The 24,947-nt window shown below is 37.3% G+C and overlaps 1 protein-coding gene across 4 annotated transcripts in view; it reads right to left on the reverse strand.

Annotated features, from left to right (window-relative positions):
- Positions 1-24,947, reverse strand: part of CLGN (calmegin) — a 32,329-nt gene that overhangs the window by 6,535 nt on the left and 847 nt on the right. The window contains exons 2-15 of one of the 4 annotated variants that reach the window (XM_074867350.1): positions 22,951-22,995; positions 20,210-20,388; positions 19,241-19,311; positions 16,141-16,199; positions 13,718-13,859; positions 12,843-12,924; positions 8,988-9,180; positions 6,943-7,132; positions 6,215-6,328; positions 5,440-5,596; positions 3,985-4,200; positions 2,320-2,439; positions 2,005-2,140; positions 72-149 (exon numbers count right to left, since the gene is read on the reverse strand). In XM_074867350.1, the coding sequence (XP_074723451.1) occupies positions 72-149; positions 2,005-2,140; positions 2,320-2,439; positions 3,985-4,200; positions 5,440-5,596; positions 6,215-6,328; positions 6,943-7,132; positions 8,988-9,180; positions 12,843-12,924; positions 13,718-13,859; positions 16,141-16,199; positions 19,241-19,311; positions 20,210-20,371 (1,720 nt within the window). In that variant the 5' untranslated portion in view covers positions 20,372-20,388; positions 22,951-22,995. Of the gene's footprint in view, positions 1-71; positions 150-2,004; positions 2,141-2,319; positions 2,440-3,984; positions 4,201-5,439; positions 5,597-6,214; positions 6,329-6,942; positions 7,133-8,987; positions 9,181-12,842; positions 12,925-13,717; positions 13,860-16,140; positions 16,200-19,240; positions 19,312-20,209; positions 20,389-21,531; positions 21,558-22,950; positions 22,996-24,947 lie in introns of those variants that run through there. The other 3 variants (XM_074867351.1, XM_074867348.1, XM_074867349.1) reach the window with 3 other exon arrangements.

Genomic DNA, 24,947 nt, shown 5'->3' on the forward strand with positions numbered 1-24,947 from the left:
GCAGAGGGCAAAAACCAGAAAGGAGACACCATTTTCAAGACCTGGCCCAAATTACTTCCCTTTCCCAGTACCTGAAGGAAGAGCCTCCCTTCCCATCTTCTTTGTATCCTTTATAAGCTCTCTTTTTGTCCCCTCCATTTCTCTTCTCTCTGTAGCAAAAAGAATCAGCAGAAGGAGGCAGAAGACAAATTCTCTAAGGCTTTCAGATACGAAGAGGCAAAAGCGTGATAGAAAAAAGGGAAGATTTCAACCTGCAAATGTAAAAGGTGGCAGGAATCTAAGAGAAGCTAAGCAGTTCTTACACAAAGAGAAACTGGCAAATCATATGACAGCAAAGTGCAATCCTTCCCCCTGAAGCCTAGAGTTTACTTGAAAACCTTGGAGTAGTCATACAAAAGCTATTAGTTTTACTCTGTGTTCAGTTTAGTAACTAAAAGTAAAGGTCTAAAAATGGAACCTACTTTTGAAACATCATAAACAGCTGTTCTAAGTGGAATTCTTTAAAAGTTGTGGGAGCTAAACAGTGTTCCTCCTCAGTGTTCCAACATTGTTAGAAATAAGGTCCAGGCATTCAAACACACACTTTAACATATTAAGTGATGTATTGTAATTAACTAAATGACTGACTTAACAGGAGAATAATGGCATTCAGGTACCTCGGCCTTGCAACAGTAGCATATAGGTACAAAATGTATCTATGCTCTGCATCAAGACTGCGAGAAACAGATTCTGTAATTCAGAAGCAACAAGCAGGTCAGAAAGAAAATGTAGGAAGATACAATGCTGAAATACTGTATCTACAATTTATGCTAATGTAAAAAATGTATGTAGCATAACTAAAATAATTAAATGCCTAGGTAAGGCTCTTGAACGGCACAGCAGATGGACTAAGTTTGGTGTGGCAAGCATCATGCCAACCACCTACTCAGTTCTGTAAGTACTGGCATGGCAACATCTGATGCTGAGTAAGCTTTTAAATCATACAGGCAGAAGCCATCAACACTCATGGAACATAGTGCAGACACAGACAAAACCCACAAAGTTTCAGTCAGCATTACAAAGTGATGTCAGTACTAAGAACAAAAAACATGTCAACCATGAATGTCTGCTAGGTTTCTAACTTTCTATGCCCATCACTTGTCACTTTCTTTGTTCCTACCAAGAAAAAGTGAAGTAAGAGGCAGAATCTTGCCGAGGTCTGAGGCTAAGGATTTTCTCACAGAAGTCAAGATAATGCACTATAAGTTAGGTGACTTGCTTTTTATTCATTACCACAGACTCGGGGAATTGCTAACAGAACATCAAAGCCATAGCTGAATAGTACCAGTAATCTTTGATAGAGTAACACAAGAGGATTTTATCCTTGGACGCCAAAGTATAGCTCAACCTACCGAATTTCTCCCTTGGGGCAGCAGGACAGGCCTCTGCAGGCATGCAATGCATTGCTAGAATGCAACACAAAGGAAGCAGCAGACTTCAGGATTTCGAGTCTACTCTATTTTCAGGCTTTAGCAAGAGTTACTAGAATCAGTGACCAAAAGAATAGTTCAAAATACAACCCCTCCCACAGAGGAGCAAGCAGACAGACTTACGTTAAAGACTTAAAACTATTCCAGACCCATTTTGAAGACAACAATGTGACTTTAACCACTTCAGGTACATATATCTGAACCATTCAAATGTGTTCAATATATGAAGTATTTAGAAGGGAGAAAATATGCATCACTGTCTACAAACATAAAGAGACTGTTGGAAGCATGTTAAGTTCTTGAAAGGGAAAAAATACTGAGGAAAACCTTACTTTCTGCTTGTAGTTATCAAAGAGCTATTAGCCATGGAATGCCACTTGCTAGAGGTTGTCAAAGAGAAAAAGAAGGCTCAGAGCAAGGCAGATTTTGCATATTCTAAGATAACTGGTTGTAGTTATTAGCAGTGCAATCCATGAACTAGTCCTATTCACGTCTTCACATTTCATCAAACTGCAAGCTGGCTTGCTCATCTTACCATCTTCAGCAGTGTCTTCATTTTCTTTTTCTTCTATTTCATCATCTTCTAACTCATCTCTCTCGTATTTTAGTTTTCCCCTTGGAATTGGCTTAGATACATCAAGTTTTTTGAAGTCAATATCTTCATCAGTTTTCTACAAAAAATTAAAAATCAGTTTATATTTAAACTCAAATTAGAATTAAACACAACAAGCGGTGTAAGCTAAGTAATATCAGTGGCACATTTAAAGTGCCTATTGTTGCACAGATCCTCAGAGTTTTCAAATAAGGTATTAAGAATCAAGCGAATTAAAAATAAGTAAATTTCTCTAACCTTTGTTGGCCAGCAGAACAACACACCTAGACCAACAGGGAGAGCTAACGTCAAGATGTAAAGAACCCAGAGCCATGGGTGGTCTTCGGCAGCAGTCACCAGTTGACTGAACATACCAGGCTATATTAAAAACAATTAAAAAAATGAAAGATTTTGTGTTTACATCCCTCTCAACACTTTGATAATTTTATAAAGTGTACTGTATACATTTTAAGCTTTACATTGCCCAAAGAAAACCTTTCTTTACCTTTGCTTTTTAACAACTAAAACAATACTGGATTTCAATACTAGTAAATTAACAACTTGACAGTCTGCAAAGAAATAGCAGGAGCTAAGTAGGAAGGAACAAACCTGGTACTCCAAACATACTAGAGTGGCCACTACTCAGTTTTGTAAAGCAACATTTGGAGTCTTGGTAACCTCACACTTTACACCCATCCCAGCTACTCTATTTTTTCCCCATGCTGTGCTAACTCAACTGAAAGCTCCCAAAGCATCAAGAACCTCAGAGCAGCAGCCAGCCTCCTGAAGAGCAATATCTTGCTCTATCTGTACTACCATGTTCTCTTCTTTGACAGCCAATTATCCAGGGAGTAAACTGTCCTCCCAGCCCAGTTTTGACTTACACAGAAGAGGTAGACAGACAAGTGCCTGGTCCAGTAAGCCCTCTCCAAAAGGTACATCAGCAACTAAGATAGGAATTTTGAGGGGCACAGTAGAGTGAGGGGACTCAAGGGAATATTTTTTGCTGTTTTGTACAGGTATAGATGCAGGTTTGGACATAAACCCAGACATTCCAGAAAAGGACAAGGTTGTGGGAGGAGGTGGCTTTCCTAATCACACAGGCAGATATGCTGCTGCTATTTGCTCATCCTGTGACAAACAGCAGCTGTCAGGAATTGGCCACATCTGCCACCACAACTTTCCCACAATTGCAGGCCTGCTCTTGCCACTCAAAGAAAACGTAGAACTGTTCAAAAGAAACTGTAGTCAGTAAAGGCAGCCACTAGAGGGGCTCATGATCCTGTATGTCAGGATAAGTTCATCCTACAGCACAGGAAAGAGATCTAGAAAAAAAGCCAGTGGCAGCTGGCCAAGTGCAGTATACAAAGTGTGGATGCACACATAGAAACAGAAGAACAGATGCAGCTCCATAAACATACGTGCACTATTTTTAGAGCTGCATAACATACATCTAAGCAGCCAAAGGCCTAAAACTATTAAACAGAAAAAAAAAATGACTATTTATCCACTCTTCATGGGAGGGAAACATCTAAAGAACATGTATAACAGAATTAGCCACAAGTGAAAAGAAAAGAAAGGGGGGAAAAAGAGGTCTTTGAGCGTAACTCACTCAGCTTCCATATGCTGACAAGTAATGAATTTCTAGTATCACTGTGAACAGCAGAAGACAATGTCATTAACTATAATAAAGCAAATTTCTCACTAAGTGTTGAAGTAAGATGTTGTACCCTTTTAATTTCAAGAGGATATTGATCTGGGAAAGGTAAAGCACCAAACTATGAGAAAAAACCTATCAGAGTTAATTATCAAGATTATTAATTGCAGACAAATTAATATTTTGTCAGTATTAATAGACAGAAAATTCTTCCAACACATCTTCCTCACTACTTTTGGCTATCAAGAACACAGTAAAGTTTATACCTCATTAGCACTTGCTACTAATTTCTTCAAGCCCCAGCCATCTGCTGCCCAACGATCTGCTACTTCTTTTTCTGAACATATAATGAAGTTATCAAAGTAGACATCGGATGTCATAGACCAGAGTTCTAAACCAATAGCACTGACAGTGGTCATCTCAAACGGGTGAAGATCTTCAAAATAGTCTGGATTAGGTATTTTCCGAGGGCTCCAGATTCCCTTTCAAGGAAAAAAAAAAAAATGTAATCACATTACCAGTACCTCAGTAAAAAACAAACTGTGAAACAAATTCTAAAATAATTAGAACTCCCTGACTATTTAAAATGCATTCCTTAACAAGATAAGCAGAAGAGTTTAACCTACATAAAAACAGAATTGGAAACAGCCTATAGGATTTTGACAGATGGGTCTCAATTTTCTGGCTTAGGGCAGACCTCTTTTTTTTTTGTCCCTACATGATTACAGTAATAACTGACTGTACAAAGTATCTCCATTCTTCCTAGAACTAGTGATTCCAAGCACAGTCTTTGTAAACTTCTTAGAGTAAGTCTAGGAAACAAACTTCCTAGTACTGCAGAAAAATAAGGCATTAGTATTACTTCTTTCTCTAGTCTCTCCTTGGGCAATATATAATTTTTGCTTTTGCTCATCAATATAGCATATACATTTTTCTAAGGGAAAGGCCAGTATTTTGTGGCTAACGATGGAATCTTTCGAGGTAAGCATCTATTATCTGGTGGCCTAAGGCTGCAGGGGAACTACATCCCATGATCCACATGGTCCCTTCCAGTACATATAAACAAACCGACAGCTACTGTAACCAGAAGTGTTAGGGAAAAATTTTAGGGAAGGGAAATTCAGCCTTATGATACCTGCACAAATTTTGTTTACAAATGTGCTTAGGATCTTAAGATCAAAGAAATCAGATTCAAGTACTCCCCAGCTATAATTAATACAAAGTAAGTCTCTTTAATATCCAACTGATTAGCTCTTATATCTGGAGAGGAGGAGGGGAGTTCGATTATCCAAAATTGATGCTTCCACTAAAATTGAACTAGTAAGTCAATCTGTTTACTGAAAGGTTTCATTTTTTTAATTCTAAAAAAGTGTTCATTTAGAAGACCCACACTTAAAGCCCCAACAAAAGAGAAATATTTCATTAAATAACGTATTCAGAACACAATTCTACACAACATATTTAATAAGTGGTACCAGGACAAATCATTGCAAAAGCAACTTTTAACAGATAAATTGTTGTAATACAGGAAGCATTTCCATTTTCCAGTATACTTAAAGAAAAAAAAGCAAATTAAATACACAAAATCTCAAAGTCTTTAGTGAGGATGTTGAGACTCATTCTAAAATACACTGTAAAAAAGCCTAGATAAATATACTACTTTGACTTGCCTGTTTTGTTGAACTCTATCTTTTAACAACAACCTACAATATCGCTATTACCTGATAGTTAGGATTATCTATCATAGGTGCTTTCCATTTTCCTTTATAGTTTGGGTTATTCTTCATGGGACGCACCCAGTGTCCACAACCAGGTGCAGTCTCACACTTTGGATTAGGGATCTGAGGGGCTTCCCACTCCCCATCCATTTCTTCATCCCTACAGAAAAAAAAAATTACAAACAACTGATTTGAGATTGGACTGGTCTAAACACTAGCAGTCAGCCTGAAGTTAGGGTCCATACATATTGTACTATAACCACCTCAGAATTTTGACCACCTCACAGAACTTTACCCAACAGTATAAACACTTTTCTTTAAGGCGTACTAACCCACTTTTTTTTTTTAAAGGTCACATGTTCATAATTACCACAGCCTGATTGAATGCAATTATATTCCTGCGTCTGCAGACAGCTTGAAACAGTTCTCCATAAGGTCCTTATAGATCCCTTTAAGATTACTATACCATGATTTCAAGTTACCAACTTAATTGTTTCATAGTTTAACACTGCAGCACATCTTTCAAAAAAGTTCTTCATATTCTTGTTTTGTTTTTATATATTCAGAAAACAAAAGGCAATGGACATGTTCACGTTCTTCTAAAAGCAGCCCCTACAACAAATATTTGGCCATACCTTGCACATTACAACTTACTACCTCAAAAGCCAATGAGATTTGGATTGACTTCTGATCCGCAACTCACAATTTGCCACAGAGAATAGGTGGGTTTACCTGCAAGGCATGTTAACAACCTGCACTTATTGAATCAAGCTCTTACCAGTCCTTTGGTTTTTTTGCATTAGGGTCTGGAACATACTGTGGTTCATCATCAAGCCATCCCTCAGGCTTAACAGCATCAGGATCTTCTATTTTGGAAGGTTCATCTTCGTCCCTTCAATTACAGACTTATGTTAGAAAATACAGCAGCCTGACTTGGAACCAATGTTCTGTTCAGAGGACTGTAACTGGCATGAAAGGCATCATTTTTAAAGGCACAACAGAATTAGACACACTGATCATGAGAATTAGACATCCAATTATCTGTTTATAAATATCTGAATGATACTTACATTCTTTCAGAGTACTACTGAGCCTAGAAATTGCTGCCATCAATTAGCAGGTGTCAGTCAGGTCTTCCCATTAAGTTTTTCCTCCTCTTCCTGAGTTGCCATATGAACAGTAGTTCACACAGAGGAAGTAGAACTCATTGAATGTAAATTAAGATTATGGGGTGATTAAAAACCCCTCTTCCTAATCTTTCAGGTACAGTAATCTTGGTTATTAATTGCAACCACAGAGGGTGCAAAAGCAGCAAAAAGCACTTTTATTTCTGTCCTTGTAGCAGATCCTTGTCTCCACCTCAATTATGTTTTCAAACTTCAGTGCTTTCCGTAGTGAAACATATCCCAACCGTCATTAGCAAAAACCAAAATAAAACCAGTCAAATCTTTCAAATTAATAAACTGCATGTAAAAGGTATTGTACAGATAAAAACATTCTCCTTACCAGTCATCTGGTTTGACAGCATTTGGATCAGGTATTTTTGGACTCTCATCCCAATCATCAGGCTTCTTATCACTTGGATCCTCTATTTCTTTAGGAGGGTTTACTGGAGGGACCACATCCTCAAGAAGGCTTCCTTTACTGACAACTGTTTGGTCAATTAACATTTCAAACGTATTGTCTGGCTTTAGCACTAAATTGAAGAAATTTGTATTAAACAAAGGAAGCATTCATTTTACAAATATCTTTAACAAAAGCTATATAATAAGCACAGACTTAGACAAATAATGGCAAACAGGATCCTCACGAGCAGAGCAGGAGGCAGACTCCCCACTCAGGTACTGGATCCAGACACAAAACATTAAAGTTGTTACTGCAGGGATAACCAGCATCAGGCCCCCAAAAACAAAGCCTCTAGCAAATTCAACTGCTGAAACATATCCAAGCACATTCTAAAAGGTTTTTCAAAAACCTGCCACCTGGCCAAAATTCTGCTTTATTTATTTATTTATGTGAAAACACACTGACAATGAAAGACAAACCTCTGCCCCAAAAGGCATCTCTGCTACCAAATTACAATTTCACACCTGAAAGCATGGAAACACAAGAACTGCATCAATACACAGCTGAAGGATCAAAGCAATATCTTCTCTCAGATTCAGATCTCTGACAGCCATTTCCCTCAAATGCCAGACTGCAAATATAGAAAATTTTCTTCAAATGTTTAAGTACTTTAGCAAGTGTGAGTAACTGAGAAGCAAGGGTCATGGAACTGAGCAGTGTCAGACTCAGCAACAGACACTGTATCCAGATCCATTTCTAATATCCAGTGAGCACATTTATAAGTGCTTAACAAGTATCTTCAAATGTCCATTCAACACAGATTATTAATTCAAAGTAAATACTATGCCACTTTTATGACAGTTTTATAAAGATGGGTCATGAAAACCAGAGACTTATGACAGTCTGATAACATCTAATGATGCTCGTGCAGCCTGCAAGTTTCAACAGTATTAAAATATGCATAAATGCAAAAATTAAATTCTCGTATCGCTTTAGATACAAAGAAATGATTTTTAAACTTCTGTTATCAGTCACATAATGCATTAGAGTCATGCAGCTCTATGGAGTCTATTTGAACAACTGTAACAGAATAAATACAATCAGAGTTTAAGTATCTTCAATCATAACTTCTAACGAACAGCCCAAATACAGGAACACATGCATTCCTTTACCACAAGAACAGTGTTTTGTTTCACTTAGTCCTATTACCTAGAAGTGAAAGTTTGCTATGGCACACTACAGTAATCTATTTTAAAACCCAGTAAGTTTTCCCATGGCACAGCAGTTGAACACGCCTTCCATTATTATTTAGTGGAAGGTCAAAAGTACAGTCAATTTTGCCGGACTTGCAGTATGCCGCAGATTAGTCCGTTTTTCTCTGATTGTTTATTCTTCCTCAGAAATTAGAAAAAGGGGGAGAAAAGAACTACGAAATTAAACTTTCACCTCTGTTATTCTATTCATTGGTATAGAAAGAGATGTCACATGAATTGTAACCAGCCCATATTCATTCATCTTCAGAGATTACCGTAACATATCTGTTCTTGCACTCTGCTGCAGGTGTTAGTGAGAACTCTTAACATGCAGAGGAGTGGCATGCAGCATGCTACAGATTTAACTGAATGCCTGGGAACTCTGACACCTTCCTAGAATATTGGACAGTTGTGTGTTTTTTAATATCTTAAAAACATTTTTACCATAATAAGTACTGAAAGTATTTATCAATTCTCCACGCTAACAGCTGTCCAGGGCTGATATGTTTTTTCCTGTAATTGAATATTAAACAGCAGCATTTGATGGCCACTTATGTCCTGCAGTTAAGCCCAGTCGTTAAATCATTTAAGCCCAAATCGTTAAGCAACCATCCCTCAGAATTAAGAGACTACTACAAACAAAAAAGCAGACTCAAATACAAAGCTTCCGTGGACAGAAACACATCTTTAATCCCTCCTTTCCAATTTAAACTTATAAGAATTAAACAATACCAAGAGTATATAGATGCGTCTTCTTGTCCAAATAGAACTTTTTTAGGTCTACGTCAGGACGTTTTGCATGTTTTTCATCGTATTCTCCAGTTTTAGGATTCTTATGTCTGAAGATAAAGTGCAGTTTGTAATCTTCTCCACATTTATCTGGTCCAAACATAATAGTATAAGGTGTTTTGTCAAAAAAGTATTCCTGTAGAAGCAAGAAAGCTGAGCATGTGTTATACAGAACACTTTATGAAGTCATTTTGGGTACTTTTTTCCTTGATGCTGTGGCATACAGCATAGTTACCTTTTTTCTAAAAGGTAACTGAAAATTGGTAGTGTAAACCATGAAAGGAATTGAACGGTCCTCTTGAGTTGCTGGGTGCTTTCTGTTCTCAGGGAACACACTAACCGTAAAGATCATTTAAGCCTCTTCAAGGAAGATTAATGTATTTATTTAGACCTTACCCTTACGTTAAGTAGAAATGCCCGTCATAAATCAAATCACCCAAATGTATGTTTCTAAAAAACATTATACTAAAAGATGGAAGGGAACTAGCTACTGTTCTTCATAACAATTCTATTTTTCAATAAAGATAAAACTCAGGATATTATTATCCAGTATTTTATCAGTCTTCTTGCTCCACAGTAATTAACAACAACAGCAACAATAATAAACAACCCTGAAAACACCAGATATAGTTATTCTCCTTCAGAGTATGTTGCATTAAGCTGTTTAGATATGTTAGTATTTATCAACTATTTATATGATTTTTGCATTTGGAATATGCAGTAACATAGTGCCTTATATTCTCAAGCAATTGCTTGAAGGAAGAAGACCACTTGATTTCTTCAAGTTTTCTTCTGGAAAAATATATTTTGACATAAATGTATTGTTTGAAGTGAGTCTGTATTTTTAAATTTTTTTAATGGAAAGTAGAACATTTTTTCTTTATGCACTACAGAAGTGCATGTACTTTAAGTCTGGTCCCTTTTACAACATTGAACAGTTTTAGGAAAATGTCACTGATAAGAATTAACAATAATTAACTGAATATTCTAATAGCAATAAGCATATATACAGCATTGAGACATGTCCAATTTTCAAGTTAAAAAAAAAACAAGAAAGAGAGCACCTTGACTCTTTTTAAGTTACTTCATCACACAGACAGTGAAATTCCAAAAACAGTACAGGATGAATTGCGAGCCAGGCCAGAAACAGGCAAATTTTGCATTTGTTGTCTTCTGGTTTACCTTCTAGTAAGACGACATACACATGAAACTGTAATTCTCCAGTATAATTGAGCTGAATATCTTGGTCTCACACCTTCTTTTAAAGTGTAAAACTTTTCAGTTTTACTATGATTTACACTTCTTTCCATTATGAAAGATGTCATGCCTCTAGTTTTCTTACAGTCTGTATTTTTAATACTTATCTATAAGTATTCAAGTTATTTGAGCATAAAACACAAACTGGCACAAATTTTAGGAAAAATGCTTACAAGCAACTTCCTATGCATGTCGCCATCTCCTAGACCCTTGCAGAGGTACATATTTTTCCTTATATTCCATTAAGAGTCTTACTGTTAAGTGGCTCTTCCCGACAGCCAGCAGTGTGCCCAGGTGGCCAAGAAGGCCAATGGTATCCTGGCTTGTATCAGAAATAGTGTGGCCGACAGGGACAGGGAAGGGATCTTACCCCTGTACTCAGCACTGGTGAGGCCCCACCTCGATTACTGTGTTCAGTTTTGGGCCCCTCACTCCAAAAAGGACATTGAATTACTTGAGCGTGTCCAGAGAAGGGCAACGAAGCTGGTGAAGGGTCTGGAGCACATGTCGTACGAGGAGCGGCTGAGGGAACTGGGGTTGTTTAGTCTGGAGAAGAGGAGGCTGAGGGGAGACCTCATCGCCCTCTACAACTCCCTGAAAGGAGGGTGCAGAGAGCTGGGGATGAGTCTCTTGAACCAAGTAACAAGCGATAGGACAAGAGGGAATGGCCTCAAGTTGTGCCAGGGAAGGTTTAGACTGGATATTAGGAAGCATTTCTTTCCAGAAGGGGTTGTTGGGCGTTGGAATGGATTGCCCAGGGAGGTGGTGGAGTCCCCATCCCTGGATGGATTTAAGAGTCAGGCTGACCCAGCGCTGAGGGATATGGTGGAGTTGAGAATGGTCAATGTTAGGTTAAGGGTTGGACTAGGTGATTTTCAAGGTCTTTTCCAACCTAGATGATTCTGTGACTGCTGGTTTGCAGGTCAGGTCAAGCACTGTCTTGAGCCTGTCCTGAGCAATCTCCTCTTCATTTTGCACATACACAGGGCATCACACTTCACTGCTGTTCTCCTCAGTACTTTAAAGTCAAGCTTATGACCTCATGGGTGAAGGCAGTAGCAGTAGGCACAGACATCTCAGGAACAAGAGCACAGACAAAAAAAAAATCTTACCCAGAGAGGAAATTATGAATTCTGCCCACACTCTCATCACAAGTTTTTTCCAGACTATTCCCTATTGTTTTTTCCACAAGCTTGCCTTTCTAGCTTACCAAATCTTGGTGAGCAAATGGTACAGCTTGATGCATCTCAAACCCAACAACCCCTGTAGCCTATACAGGTTGTAATTGTGATTGCCTTGCAAACTTCTGTCACTATACTACTGAATGTTGGCTCAACTCCACCAATTAGCCACAAACCTGTAGCAGTTAGGGTAGTCAGCTGGCCACAGCAACCTGCTTCATGATTGGAAGTACCCTTATCACTTCATGTTTATATTGCTGAGTCAACCCAAGTTCCTCCTAGCTCACGATGTAACATTTTGAATCCACTCTGGTCATTCCAAGTCTGTCCAAATACATAATCCTATTCTGTAACTGCTGATATGTACCGATAGCACCAGCTCCCATCAAATAAGCTGCAGCAACTGTTCTATTTATCAACCATCCCTCTCTGTCAACACATTTGTGTTGCACAAGCTCCTAGGCCACAAATCACTGCCAGTTCTGAATGTAAAAAAAAAAGTTGCTAAAATACCCTCCATCACAGATTAGACAGCTTACATCTACACCCGAATGTAGTGGCAGAAACGTTAAAAGCAACCAATTTGCATGTGCCAAACAAGCAGCATTTTAAGCCAGAAATACCTGATTGCACCAGCATAGTTATAAAGAGTCTTGCAGACAAGTTTGGAAAGGGCAGGCAAATTCACATGAACATGTTAAGAAACAGTCTACAGAATGGTCCAACATACTAAGGCACTTATGATTTTTCACACCTGATCATTCAGACCTTTTCCTGGGAACAGAGATTCTCCATCACTTTCAGTTTCTAAATCCAAGTCACGGCCCATTCTAAGGTGCCATGTTGTGTGCCATGCAGTAAAAAAAAATTGTTTCACAAGTTACAAGTTGAGATTCTATGGCTTCTATTATTGCAGATAGTCAGACTAAACAGATATATTCAGGACAATGGACTTTTGTAAGACATCACTCATGCAGAACTAAGAGGAGTACGTTAATCACAGCAAACTCTTTATTCTAACCTTCTGAAATTCACATTGAGATTTGTGTGAATATAGATCTTAATAGCTTACTCTAAATTTTAGACTACCTACAAGTTTCGTTAAAATAAATGGAAATTACTACAATAACAACATTATCAAATATTCCACCAGTAAAAAATGCACAATTCCAAAGGTTTTGTGTATATATAATCAATCATATGTATATTATTATTTTGCCCAATCTTCTGCTTAAACATTCCAGAAGCTTTTAAGAATCTAGGATGCATTAGGAATTAATTTCTTATTGACATTTCACAAGAACAATTACGCATTCCTCAAACAAACCACAGATAGCAAATGTTAAATAAGAGGACATACCAGAATCAAGTTATCACTACTGGAGAGAAGTTTAATATATGCACCACCACAGTCAATGCCTTCTTGAAAATTCACTTCGTATCTAGGCAAAGAGCAAGTTAAAGAAAACATTCCGAATATCAGACAAATTAACTTCTAATCGTGAATACGTTAAGCCTGTGTATAAGTCACTACTGTCAAAACACTTCCACAGGACCAAAAGGTTTAATTGTCACACAAGCTGATACAGCAGCAATGTCAGTCAAAAAATGCCACGGTAGCAATTGCTACAGTTGGTACCACCAGTAAGAAAAGTTTCAAGTTGGTATCAACCAACATGCAAACATCAAAGCAAAGTCGAAATGGGCAAGAGTTCTAGAAAGTTTGTGCCATCTTTGAAACCGCCCATATGACACACTGAATTTAACCACAAGAGTTATTTGGATGTGTCTAAGTACAACAAAGCAAGTCTGAATAAGAGAAAAAAATTAGTCATATTGCCATGGTGCTCATCATCACTAATACTGCTATAACATGTTCAAGACTCAAGTTGCTACGCAGAAGTATTCTGTAAGTGAAAAAACACTGTACTCAAACTACATACGATTTAGATCTTTTAGAGTAAGAATGAAAATTAATTAGCTTTTTCAGCAATCTTGTAAAATACTAGATTTCTGTCCAAAAATATTTCAAAAAGAGTTTAAATATCAATTCTTAACATCTGTACTACAATCTTGATTATTAAATCATTCATACTTACAGTTCCGATACCTCTGAATATGATAGATCAATGCTATATAGAAGTCAGTATTTTCTACATGGCTTCACATTACTTTCTTGACTTAAAGATTTTAATAATAATAAACATTAAGTAAAAAATCTGAGGGGCTACTTACTGAACAATCAAAGGTTTCTTATCAAAAATGAATGCTTTTGTTAGCATAGCTGATATTGCATGATGCTTTGCCACCGATTTTAACACTAATCCTCTGTCTCCAGGCACTGTGTTTTCTTTCAGCTCTTCTACTTCCCATCTTCCTAAAACACACACACACACGAGTCTTAGATAAAAAATGTAGGCTGAAGTAAAGAAATCATAGCCTTGTTGAAAACAAAGAGTTAACAGTAAATAAAGACTAGTTTCCAAAGTAGGGAAGAAATCTTGACACCTGATGTCAGAAGTTAAACAATAATCATCCAATTCATTACTGGTAATTCTACCATGGCTACAAAACATTACTCAAGTCCACTTTACACTTCCCCAAACTAATTCTCCACAGCACTCAAATACCAAAAAAAATAATCATGGTACACAAATTTGCTGCTCACATCTTTTTATCAAATCAGTGACAGAATGTTTTAACCAGTACTCTTCAAGTATTAGAAGCCACTAGAATTCCAGCTCCACAGTTAGATGATAAAATAAAAACTGTGTCATGCCAAAGATCCATCTAACCCAATGTTGTGGCTCAGACAGCAAGGAGGAAAGCAAGCTTAGGGAAAATAAGTGCAAGTAGTTGTAGCAAGAAGGGACAAGCTTATTTTTTTTTTTTCTTTCCCCAAGTAGCTGTTTCTACAGCAGTAAAAATCCCAGTTTCATAACTGTTATAGCCAAAAAAATAAAATCATCAAAACCTCAGCTTTAGGTGTAAAACAGAATTTTCCAGCTGAGAAAAAAACCAAACAGCCATGGACTCCAAAGTAGTAAACCACATCCCTACTATAATCCACCATAAAACAATGAAATAGAATAGAAAAAACATACACATTTAACAATGTTTTTACATCACAAAATTTAATTACGTTTATTACACAAACCTGTAGCATGTGTGAACATCCACTGGATTTGTGCTTAATTGCAATATTGTATGAAAGAATCAATACATTTTAGATATGTCACTTTATTCAAGCCTAATGCTTGCATTGCTAATATAGAGACTGCTTCAAAGCTCTGGTTCATATTTAATGAGTTTTATTGTAAAAATCTATTTCAGCCTTGAAACACTGGCAGATAATTAAAAAGATGCCTACGCTTTGGGTATGCATAGCTCTATACAGAAAAGCCCACTCTCCTATTTCACCAGAAAGGTATTAGTTCTAGCCAATTAAGATAATGCTAGCTCTCAATATTTTGAAGATGACACTGCTAAACAAGGGAGGAAAATTCCCTCCTCTTCAGTAGTGTTCCTTCCTGGAAACTAAGACCAAGCAATAATGCCAGACAAAACAACAAGACCAGAAAGAAAAATTAAATTGGAAAATAGTTCAAAAGTCTGTTCAGCCCAGACTTTGTTCATGTTGAATTGTCCAACAAATACAACTGTTTTGACATGAGAGACATTTTCTATCTAATATGAGGTCAAGTAATCAGAGGGACCTCAGTTCTCATAAGCACCTCATCTGTATGGATATGTCCCCTGCAACTTCTTTATTTTTATCTGATATTTCTGGTAACTGCTAAACCTAAAAACATCTCTTCTGTGTTGTTTTGCACACTGAATTCTTAGAAGTTACATTTGCTTACCACTTTCTATTAACATTAACTGATTTGACATAAGAGCAGTAGGAAATACTTTTGCAGCAGAAACTTCTTCTGTTTTCCCCACTTTCTCTTGAATGAAATAAATTCAGGTTGCAAAATTATTGCCACACATCACACATTTGTCAAATGGTTTAAAGTTACATTCACGCAGGCAATGCTAGCCTAGGAATTTATAAGTCAAATGCAAACCCCAATGATAAAAACCATCTAAACAACTTCTTCATTATTACTTTCCAAATTATTTTTAGACTACTGTAGGAATAAACTGTACAAGAACCACTGGAGAACCCTACATTCAAACACAGAAAACCTGAAAAAGTATTTTAAAAGAAAAACATCATTCAGTTTAACTTTTTTTGTTTCAGAGACTAGCCTGGGAGACCAAGTCACAAATCAGTAGGAACATGCTGCTTTAGAAACACGTTTAACAACTGAAATTGAAGTGGTAAATCTCTGACACAATTTCATAGAAAGTAGTTCTCAGGAAGCACTATTGATAAACCATCAATACTGAGTGTTCAGGTGCCAGAAGGTGTTCTAGTATCATTTGCTGCAATAGATTGTTGGGATGACAAAAAAATTATCCTCATGCTAAGTAACCCAATGAGCAACATTTCACATCTCAGTGTCAGGATAACAGTCATTATATAAACTACCATTTTTGACCTAAGTCATCTAGGTTTTCAAAGCTAAGTTCAGTGTAAGGGGTAGCTATTCCTCAAAGAGCAACAGAACATCAGAAACTATATAGTGGAAGTTAACATTAAAACTGCTTACCATCATATTTAGCAATGTTATCATCTGTGTCTTCCTTCTTGGTTTTAGACAACACCCACCTAAATCAAAAAGTGTACCAGTCATTGAACTATCTGTGCACAGCTGTATTATTTAATAAGCACAGTAAAACCAGCTTTTGCTTCTAGGCTGCGAACCTGTGATAATGATTTTGACAGTCAGCATCATGGAACTGTGTGTAGTTCAAAGAACATGAAGAGAAAAATTAAAATAAGTTAGTCTAATATAGCATTTCAAAATACTTCCTAAGCATGTAAACGAATATACAATTATAACTCTATAAAGTAATTCAAATATTCTGAATAAACTTCAGGTTTTTATACAAGCTAAGTTTGGCAAAATGTTAGAGTATTATGTAAGCATATAACGTCAAAGATACACAGAAAATAGCAAGGTTTGAGTGTAAAACCTTCAATATGACAAGGAAAAAAAAAAATCACCCAAAGAAACCTTAACACTATCTGACCATAACAGTACACATGCACAGCAGAGGACAAAAGGAAGAGGGACAAGTGTCCAAATGACAAATGCAATTATGCACTGAACAGATTCCAGACATACTGCACGTAGGGGATCCCAACAAAGCAAATTCCTGATCTTCTTGATACTATGAAGAAGGCAAACTCAGTTTACCAAATTGATTTTACCAAAAAGATGTGCACATACCCTACACACAAAGTGTTGATTTGGAGGAGGAAAAAAAAAAGGGGGGGCAGAAAAAAGGGCAATCCACCCTCATCTGCTCATACAGTGGTTCTATTCCGAGCCCTGCACAGCAATATCTTAAGCCAACAGTGCCACTGAACTCTTCATTCTATCACGTAAAATACTACATTCTTATGATTAATTCTGCAAAGAACTATTTTCATTCATTCTGAACTATCCTCTGCATGGACTATTTCAGGGATGAGTATCTTTTCTGCTTGAATTTCAGTCAGATTTGTTCACTGTTAACAGAGATGCTGGAAAAGCTCCACAATATAAATGGCATCATTAGATCCTTGGTCTACCAGGAGAAAGACCAATGAGGAAATAAAACATCTCTACAAGTCGTGCAGAAGATTTTCAAAGTCCATTCTCAAAAAAGCTACTCTATTCTGGCGATTTACTCAGTCTATTTATATGTACTCTTTTTCTCAATTTTAGGGAAGAAAGGCAACATGCTGCTTATTTTCTCACGTATCTTCATTCCATATTTGTTACTCTTATGTAAATTATGTACAGCTAGACCAAAAAATCCCAAGCATTGTAGCTACAGCTTTGAATATTAGATTTAGTAGGAAGACAAGCTAATCTTTGAACAGATCTCAGAAAGCTAGAAGTTGGGATGAATTATATCATTCAAGTATCCCAGTTAAGTTTTTGCATTTGTTAGTCAAGTTTTTCAGTTGTTTGGTTTTCTTTTTTTTTTTAACAACCATTATCACCTCTTCTATTTAATAATTTTTCCTGTCATCATTGGTACGGCTTTTGTACTGCACTTCTTAACATTCAGAAGTGATGTATCATTAAGACAAGTGATACACTGAAGACGGGAGCTTAACTTATTTTCCTTCTACATTTGGTCTAAATATGTAACAAAAAATAAGAAAATATGAATGAACAAAAATGTGAGTAATGACAGATTAATGTTCAGTGGCCTGAAGTTCCCTGTAACTCTACAGAAGAGAACAGTATAGAAACAATTGGAAAAAGGAAGGAAGATTCACTCTTACAAAAGTTACTGGTGTCAGCTACCATGTTATTTTGTTTACAGTTTAAATTGTGCACCCTCAATATGTCTTATGATGATATAACCTCACTCCTACAGTAACTGGATCTCAGACTTCTCACAGGAAGTAAAAAACAGGTAGCTTTAAGTTCTACCATAATGAACATATCCTATTGCCTCTCCTTTCACCTCTCTGGCTTTTCACAGGAGAGGGTTTTTTTCCAATCAATTTTAGTAACATATGAAAACACCTTTTTTCACAATTCTTCACAAATCAGGAGATAGCCCTTTTGTTCCAGAGCACCAAAGTATACAGGAAAGAAATATACCAGTAACAAGACCTGATTTGTCATTAAAAACCAGAGACTTACTTTCACATTTTAAAACCTTTTCTCATAACAACAAAGTACTCTAACAACTCATCACACCAGATCTTACTAAAGAGATTTCTACTGCATTCACAGGTTCTGCCTGGATGCATGCTTACTTAACTTGAGCCAGTGACAGTATGCCAACCTGGCTTTATTCAAAAAAGAAAAGTCAGTGATCATGCAGACAACATTTGGTACTCAATTGATTTTCTTTGATATTCTACACCCTTTACACATCTGAGCTAGAAAGAGGACTGAAAGCCAAGTCTATTCCAGAAATAAATTATATTCACTCTTACTGACAGTGCGTTGGTGGCAACTGACTATAGCTCACAATACACACCTTTTCATTGAGCAACACCCAGTAACAGTTACACCTTACACCGCTATACTGTTGGAAGAAAACTTGTAAAAATTTCTGGCTTAAGAACTGAGATAAACCTGAACATTTTTCTAAAATTTCAGTGCAGTAAGGTCAAACTACCTAGGAACACTTCAGTAGTCTCATAAATACCTAACTCTTATTGAGTATGGGAGGCAGTACAATAAATTAATAAAATATCTGCTAAAAAATGCCTTCCCCAATAGAGGTTTTATCTATAACGCTGAAGGCGCTGCCTTCCTACACACACCTAAGCGCATGTCAAGAGGAAGAAAGAGTTTGTGACTGCAGTGTAATGGCTACACAATTCACCTTGCAGCTAGTTAAACTCAGCTGGCCAAATCCTTACATAATACTATTTTTCTTAATGTCCATTAACCCAGAGTTTATTAAAAGCTTCCTTAAAAGACAAAAAATAGCAACATACCCGAAATGTTAACTGCCTGACTTAACATTATGATGCATCTGGAGCAAGCATTACCAGCCTTCCCAATTCTAACCCCTGTAAAAATTAATTTTTATAAAGATACTAGCAGAAAAATGAATACAAAAAAAGTCCTGCCACTAGAAGTTAAACTGCTGAAAGTAGAAGTGTATAGTTTTAAGGCATAAACTTACCCGGCCAATACTCCATCAAAGGTTTCTGTAAAATACACTTCCCCAGTTGGCTTAGGAGTCTGGTACACAATCTAGAAGACACATACAGATACACGCTCTAACATAAATCTGAGATACACCATCATACCTCCAGAAGTAGTCCACCCAGAGATCACCAGATTTTGTTCATTAGAAACATCTAGCAGCATAAAACACCTTCCCGCCCACCTGTGCACCCGCCCCACCATTTCTACAGTTTGGGTGCATCTCTCCAACAGTAAGCAATTTCACATCTGTAAATTTTAAAAATTGCTTCCTGTGTTCAAAGCTCATAACTTAAGTAGTCACACATCTTGTGTGTAACAAAAATCCAGAAAAAATACAGAACTTGCACCAATTCTCTGCTTCCTCTCTACTTCTTTCTATACATGTTTTCCACTCTTCAGTTTTCCTGTCTACTTAGCACATTACAGTTGGGCTACACAGTAAAAAGTTGAAAAAACAATTTATGAATATTGCCCACATCTATTATGAAGTACAGCATAACAAATGCAGAAAGATTTTCTGGGAATAAAGATGGTGTCAAAGGGCAGCTGTGATGAATGAAATCACAAAAGTGGTCTAAAGTCAAAATCTCAGTAAGACCAAGATGCTTTCTGCTTTCTTCTCTAGAAATCTCAGGTTAGGACTTACAACAAAAGGTTCTGTATCTAGATTGAAGTACAGACTAGCAAAACTTTCTTCGTGACTATCTACCACAGGCAGGAGATCTGATTTTACACTTTGGCATAGTAGAATCATTCATTAAGCTTGTCCTACATCTCACACACAGCAACTGAAAAACTCAGACTGGTGGGTCTGACACCCCACTCAGTAGTCAACTGCGTGTTAACTCTTTTTTAAAAGCATTTGTCCACAGATTTGTCTACTAGTTATAACCATATATCTTATAATTAAACAAGCTTTAAATAAAGACTTCTGCAAGCTTACCCCTAAGGAAGACGTATCTCTGTCAATATCAGCTTCTTGAGACTGCTTGTCAAAATCCTCCACTTCAACATCTACATCCAGAGTTTCTTCGTTTTCAGTTTCTGCAGTCACTGAGCTAATTATCAGAACACCTAAGCACAGCCAGTCCCACTGGAAGTGCATCCTGGTTATCTGAAGAACTGAAAGTTTTAGATTTTAAATATCATTGCAAGGATATTATCTATACTATTTCAATTTTACCCCAGACTTTATCTACAAAAGAAGTAGTGCATTAAAATAGTAAGAAATAAATATCATAAATTATTGTCACTATAGTATTTTAGTAAAGTGCTATATCTTAATTTGAAAAATTTCTTACTACACAGCCCTGGCTCAGACTCTTTTTCTCTTCCTGCTGTTCCTATGGAAGTGCTTGTGGCCTGTTCCCTTATCTTGCCAGGCCACAAATCTAGCAAGAATTTGACTGCAGTATATAACCATTTGCACGGGCAGGATGAAAGAACAATCACAAAACCACAGATTAAATGCAAAGAGTAAATTTATTCTCGTTATCTCACAACCTGGGAGATCTCAGCAGCACCTGGGCAGAAGCACACAGGCACTTGGTCCTTGCTAGACAGAAAGGGAAGAAAGGAAAGACCTCGAACCTGCTGCTTTCACCTGTATCTATCAGGGATTTTTGCAGGTGTACTTTTCCCCTGTGCTTTTATCTTTCCTAAAGCAGGGCAGAAATCTCAAGGATGTTCAATAAGGTGCCTCCAAGTCTCTCACAGGCCTGTGTTACCTAAACGCAGACATCCTACCCATCAAGCACACAAGGCTAATCAACAACTAGTATGATATATGTATTTTTTGACAACCCAGCTGCAAGTCACTTGAGCATGTTTACAGTCCTCATCACCAATCTTCCATTGTATTCCCACAGCGTTTTTAAGAACTAAGACCGCTTTCATTTTTCTCATTCCTTAACAATCTGAACAACTAATAAAATTTAATCAGTCTCTACAGTGCAACAAAAAGTAACATCCCTTTCATTAGGGAAAAGACAACTGATAAATTTAGGATGTATTATTACCCATCACCAGAATTACTCATTTGTATTTGGCTTTCCTTCCACTGCCTACATTTAGATGAGTGCGGAGTTTATATCAACTCCATCTGTAAGTGTCAAAAGAAAGTATAAGATTGTTTCAGAAAATATTTCTGTTTCAAAATTACCCAGTAAGCACAAAAGTTTAAGCTTAAATGTAAATATTTTTCTAATTTCAGGGAAACCTGAAAAATCTTTAATCTGTGTGTTAGTATCAATAGCAGGTACCTACCCCAGCCTCTCAATCTAATCTGCTGAAAAAAAAGAGTAGATTGTGTCCAGTATTTTTTGCTTCACACCTGTAACATATACAAACCCAGTTTTGTATGAAGAGTATGCAGTGGTTTGAGGCAGTGTACTATCAAGCATATGCTTACGCAAGTTTACTCAATGGTCTTACCAAAAATGCTTTTGCCTGAATTTGGAAATAGAAGGAAAATAGATTCTAGATAACACTGCACAGGTATTTATCCTTTGGTTCTTACTAATTTCTATCCATAGTAAGTTTAAAAAGAAAGGCAAATACTGATATTTAGTTTGCTATTGTAAGACATTCTCAAACCTTGCATTACTTCTAGCCACTACTAATCATATTAAATATTCTGCTACTGAGGTGCTTTCTGCATCTGAGAAAGCAGAAACCTTCTTAGTCACATCATCACTCTAGAGATTAAATTGTTTACCACTACAACCCTAAATATTCCAGCAATTCAAGATACCACCTTATACTGGAACTGTGAGTCTCTTTCTTCCTGGCTTTGTCAGATTTGCTAAGCAATTCAAACATTAGAATCACAACAATAATTATTCATCATTCAGTTTATAACACCTGCAAGTTATATCAAGTAACACATACAGAGATCAAACAGTATCAGGGCTAAAAACCCCCACATCCCTGTATGACTGTACTACAAATGTCAGAAAGCAAATCAAATTATTTTTTCCTTATTCCTTTTAAAATCTATTAGTTCAATATTGACTGCACTGATTATATTTAGAGCCAAAACCCAGAAGTATTGCAAGGAAGTGTTTCACACACCAAGATTACACATCAAGATTAGGAAATCATCAAATGCCTCCCTTCTTGGGACAAACACCAATTTCCCACAAAACGACATTAATTATGTTACCATTCTTTTTTTGCTCCCCCACTATTATCCAGAGTCCATGTCATTCTTTGCAGCATTTTTCACCATGCCATGCATTTTGCTGGAGTCTATAGTGCCCTCTTTTCTCAGTTATTACAGTGATACATCTCAGAAGTTATCTGCAAGTTTTACTAGGGTTTTTTGGGGTTTTTGTGGTTTTTGTTTTTTGGGGTTTTTTTTAATTTTAGTTAAAAACTACAGATATTGTTAATTCATAGACTTCCCTGGCCAATTCTAGAACTTAAAATAATCTTGCCCTGAAGATTTAAAGTCATTCAGTTTATCATATGTGAACATTCAATCTTTTGGCGTACTTTTGAACACCTTTGTCTGGAGGCTGTCACACTTCTTTTCACCACCCCCATTTTCTTGTTTATCATTGTATTAGGACAAACCGCTGACCAATTTCGTATCAATACCTTCCGGGACTCCTTAGCTCTTAGCTAAAGTGGCATTTATTAATCAGGTATTAAACTTGCTTTTTCAGTATAAAACTTGCCTACCTTACTTCAGCTAGTTTGTCACGCAGATCATCTGCCCCTCTTCTCCTAAAGCAGATGGAGATACATGTTTCTTTGTCAATACATTTCAGGTGTATTTTGCATACGATCCAAAATGCCTTTCACTTACGTAGCCACAATTTTACTGTAATTAGCTGCATCCACTTTTGTCCCATACTCAGACTAGCAAGGGCATCCAAGAAATCCGACTAGTACTCACCTTTCCATGCACTTCACTCCCAGAACTCCTAATGCTTTCACTTCATGACAAGTCTTATCACTATCCCCCGATCCTAGCCTAGGACATTCCTAATTTCATTCAGTCTTCAATTATATCTCTTAATTTTCCCTCCAAGAAGAGAAGGCACCCTTTTGATCTTTGACTTTTTGACACACTTTTAGAATAATCCCAGAAACACTGAAATATGTTATCAAGAACAATTACAGTTATCACTCAATTGCCAGGCAAAGATGGTTTTAAACAAGACCATTACATCTTTTACTTTTGTGAACTCTGCCAGCACTACAGTCTGAGAATGTAAAATAAATCTTTCAACTAAGCTGAAGAAGAGTTTCTGCTCTCAAAATAGAACTTCACACTACACATTTAATTGTCTTTAAAACCTACTGAACTTTCCTAATTAACACATGAAGACCTCTGAAAAACTTCTTATTCTTTACTCAAGGTGTCCATAAAAACATGCCAAAAGGATCCCCACTGTTAAAAGTTCCTCAGCAGAACAAATTAAGTTATTCCAGTCTATGGCACTCACACAAACACTGAACATGTTTACAAACCACCCTTCAGGGAGCTACTGCAAATAGGTAATTGTAAAGCCATACATCTTGACAGTAGCTTCAATCAGGAATGTGATATAGGTATAGTATGACTCATGAGAGAACTGGATAACCGTTCTTCAGTTTGAAAAGATGTAATCATAGAAGTTGAGTCACAGAAATTCATCCAGTAATAATTCACCTCCAAAACAGGCTTCCCAATTGTTCCTTTTGGGATGGGCAGCCTATATTCAGCTTTCTCTAGATAAATACACTGACAATTCTGTCATATATATATATAAGTTCAGATCCGTAATTTTAAACTTAATTTTTGCACATCTTGATCACACTTTACCATGGGAACATGGGTAACTACCACACATCTATGCATCAGAAGAGACATGTGAGCCAGCAGTACTATTGCAAAGCATGCTCTTGGGACCAGCAACAGTGCTGCAACATCAGCATAATATTGCACCTAAAGCAACGAGCCACTGTTTCTGAGACACGTACTAGTATTTAGGAAAGACAACAAGCATAAACTGAAAGAACATTCTGAGTATTAGAATTTTTTTTCCCCCATGAAGGCAGGCAAGCAGCGGTACAGGCCACCCAGTCTCAGTCCTTGGGGTTTTCCAAGACCAACGAGATAAAGCTCTGAGCAACCTGAACTGGCCTCCAAGCTGACCCTGCCGAGAGCAGCAGATTGGAGTAGAGACCTCCTGGGGTCTCTTCCCACCAGAACGATTTGATTTCTGCAGGTGGTTGCACAGCGCAAGCATGTCAAATCTTCAGACCTCTGCACCATGTCTGTTGCATATTCTACCCATTAAATTAACGGCACTGTTATTCCACTTGATGCAGATCTAACCAGAGGTCAGGATCTTTCAGAACTTTTCCCTGGGCTCTGAAGAGGGTCATGCCTTTTTCACGAAACTCTCTCCGAGTTCTGTGTTCTCAAACAGAAGGGAGTATCACTGCCATTAACAGCCTTTCTCACTCAGGTCTAAAGCTCCTGCATCCGGTACCAACACAGGGGCTTTTCCTACGGCCAAGCACCAATTCCATCCAGGGCAACAGAAAGTGGGGTTTTCCCCCCACACACCCCCCTTGTTCCACCCATAACCACGTGCTGCCTTACTCCTCACCCACAGAGTTGCACTGGCATCAACCTGACCAAAGACACATCGAGCTCAAACTGCTCCATGAAAAGCATCCAGGAG

This window comes from Strix uralensis, chromosome 4, assembly GCF_047716275.1.
Source record: "Strix uralensis isolate ZFMK-TIS-50842 chromosome 4, bStrUra1, whole genome shotgun sequence".
In the NCBI taxonomy this organism is placed as follows: Eukaryota; Metazoa; Chordata; class Aves; order Strigiformes; family Strigidae; genus Strix; species Strix uralensis.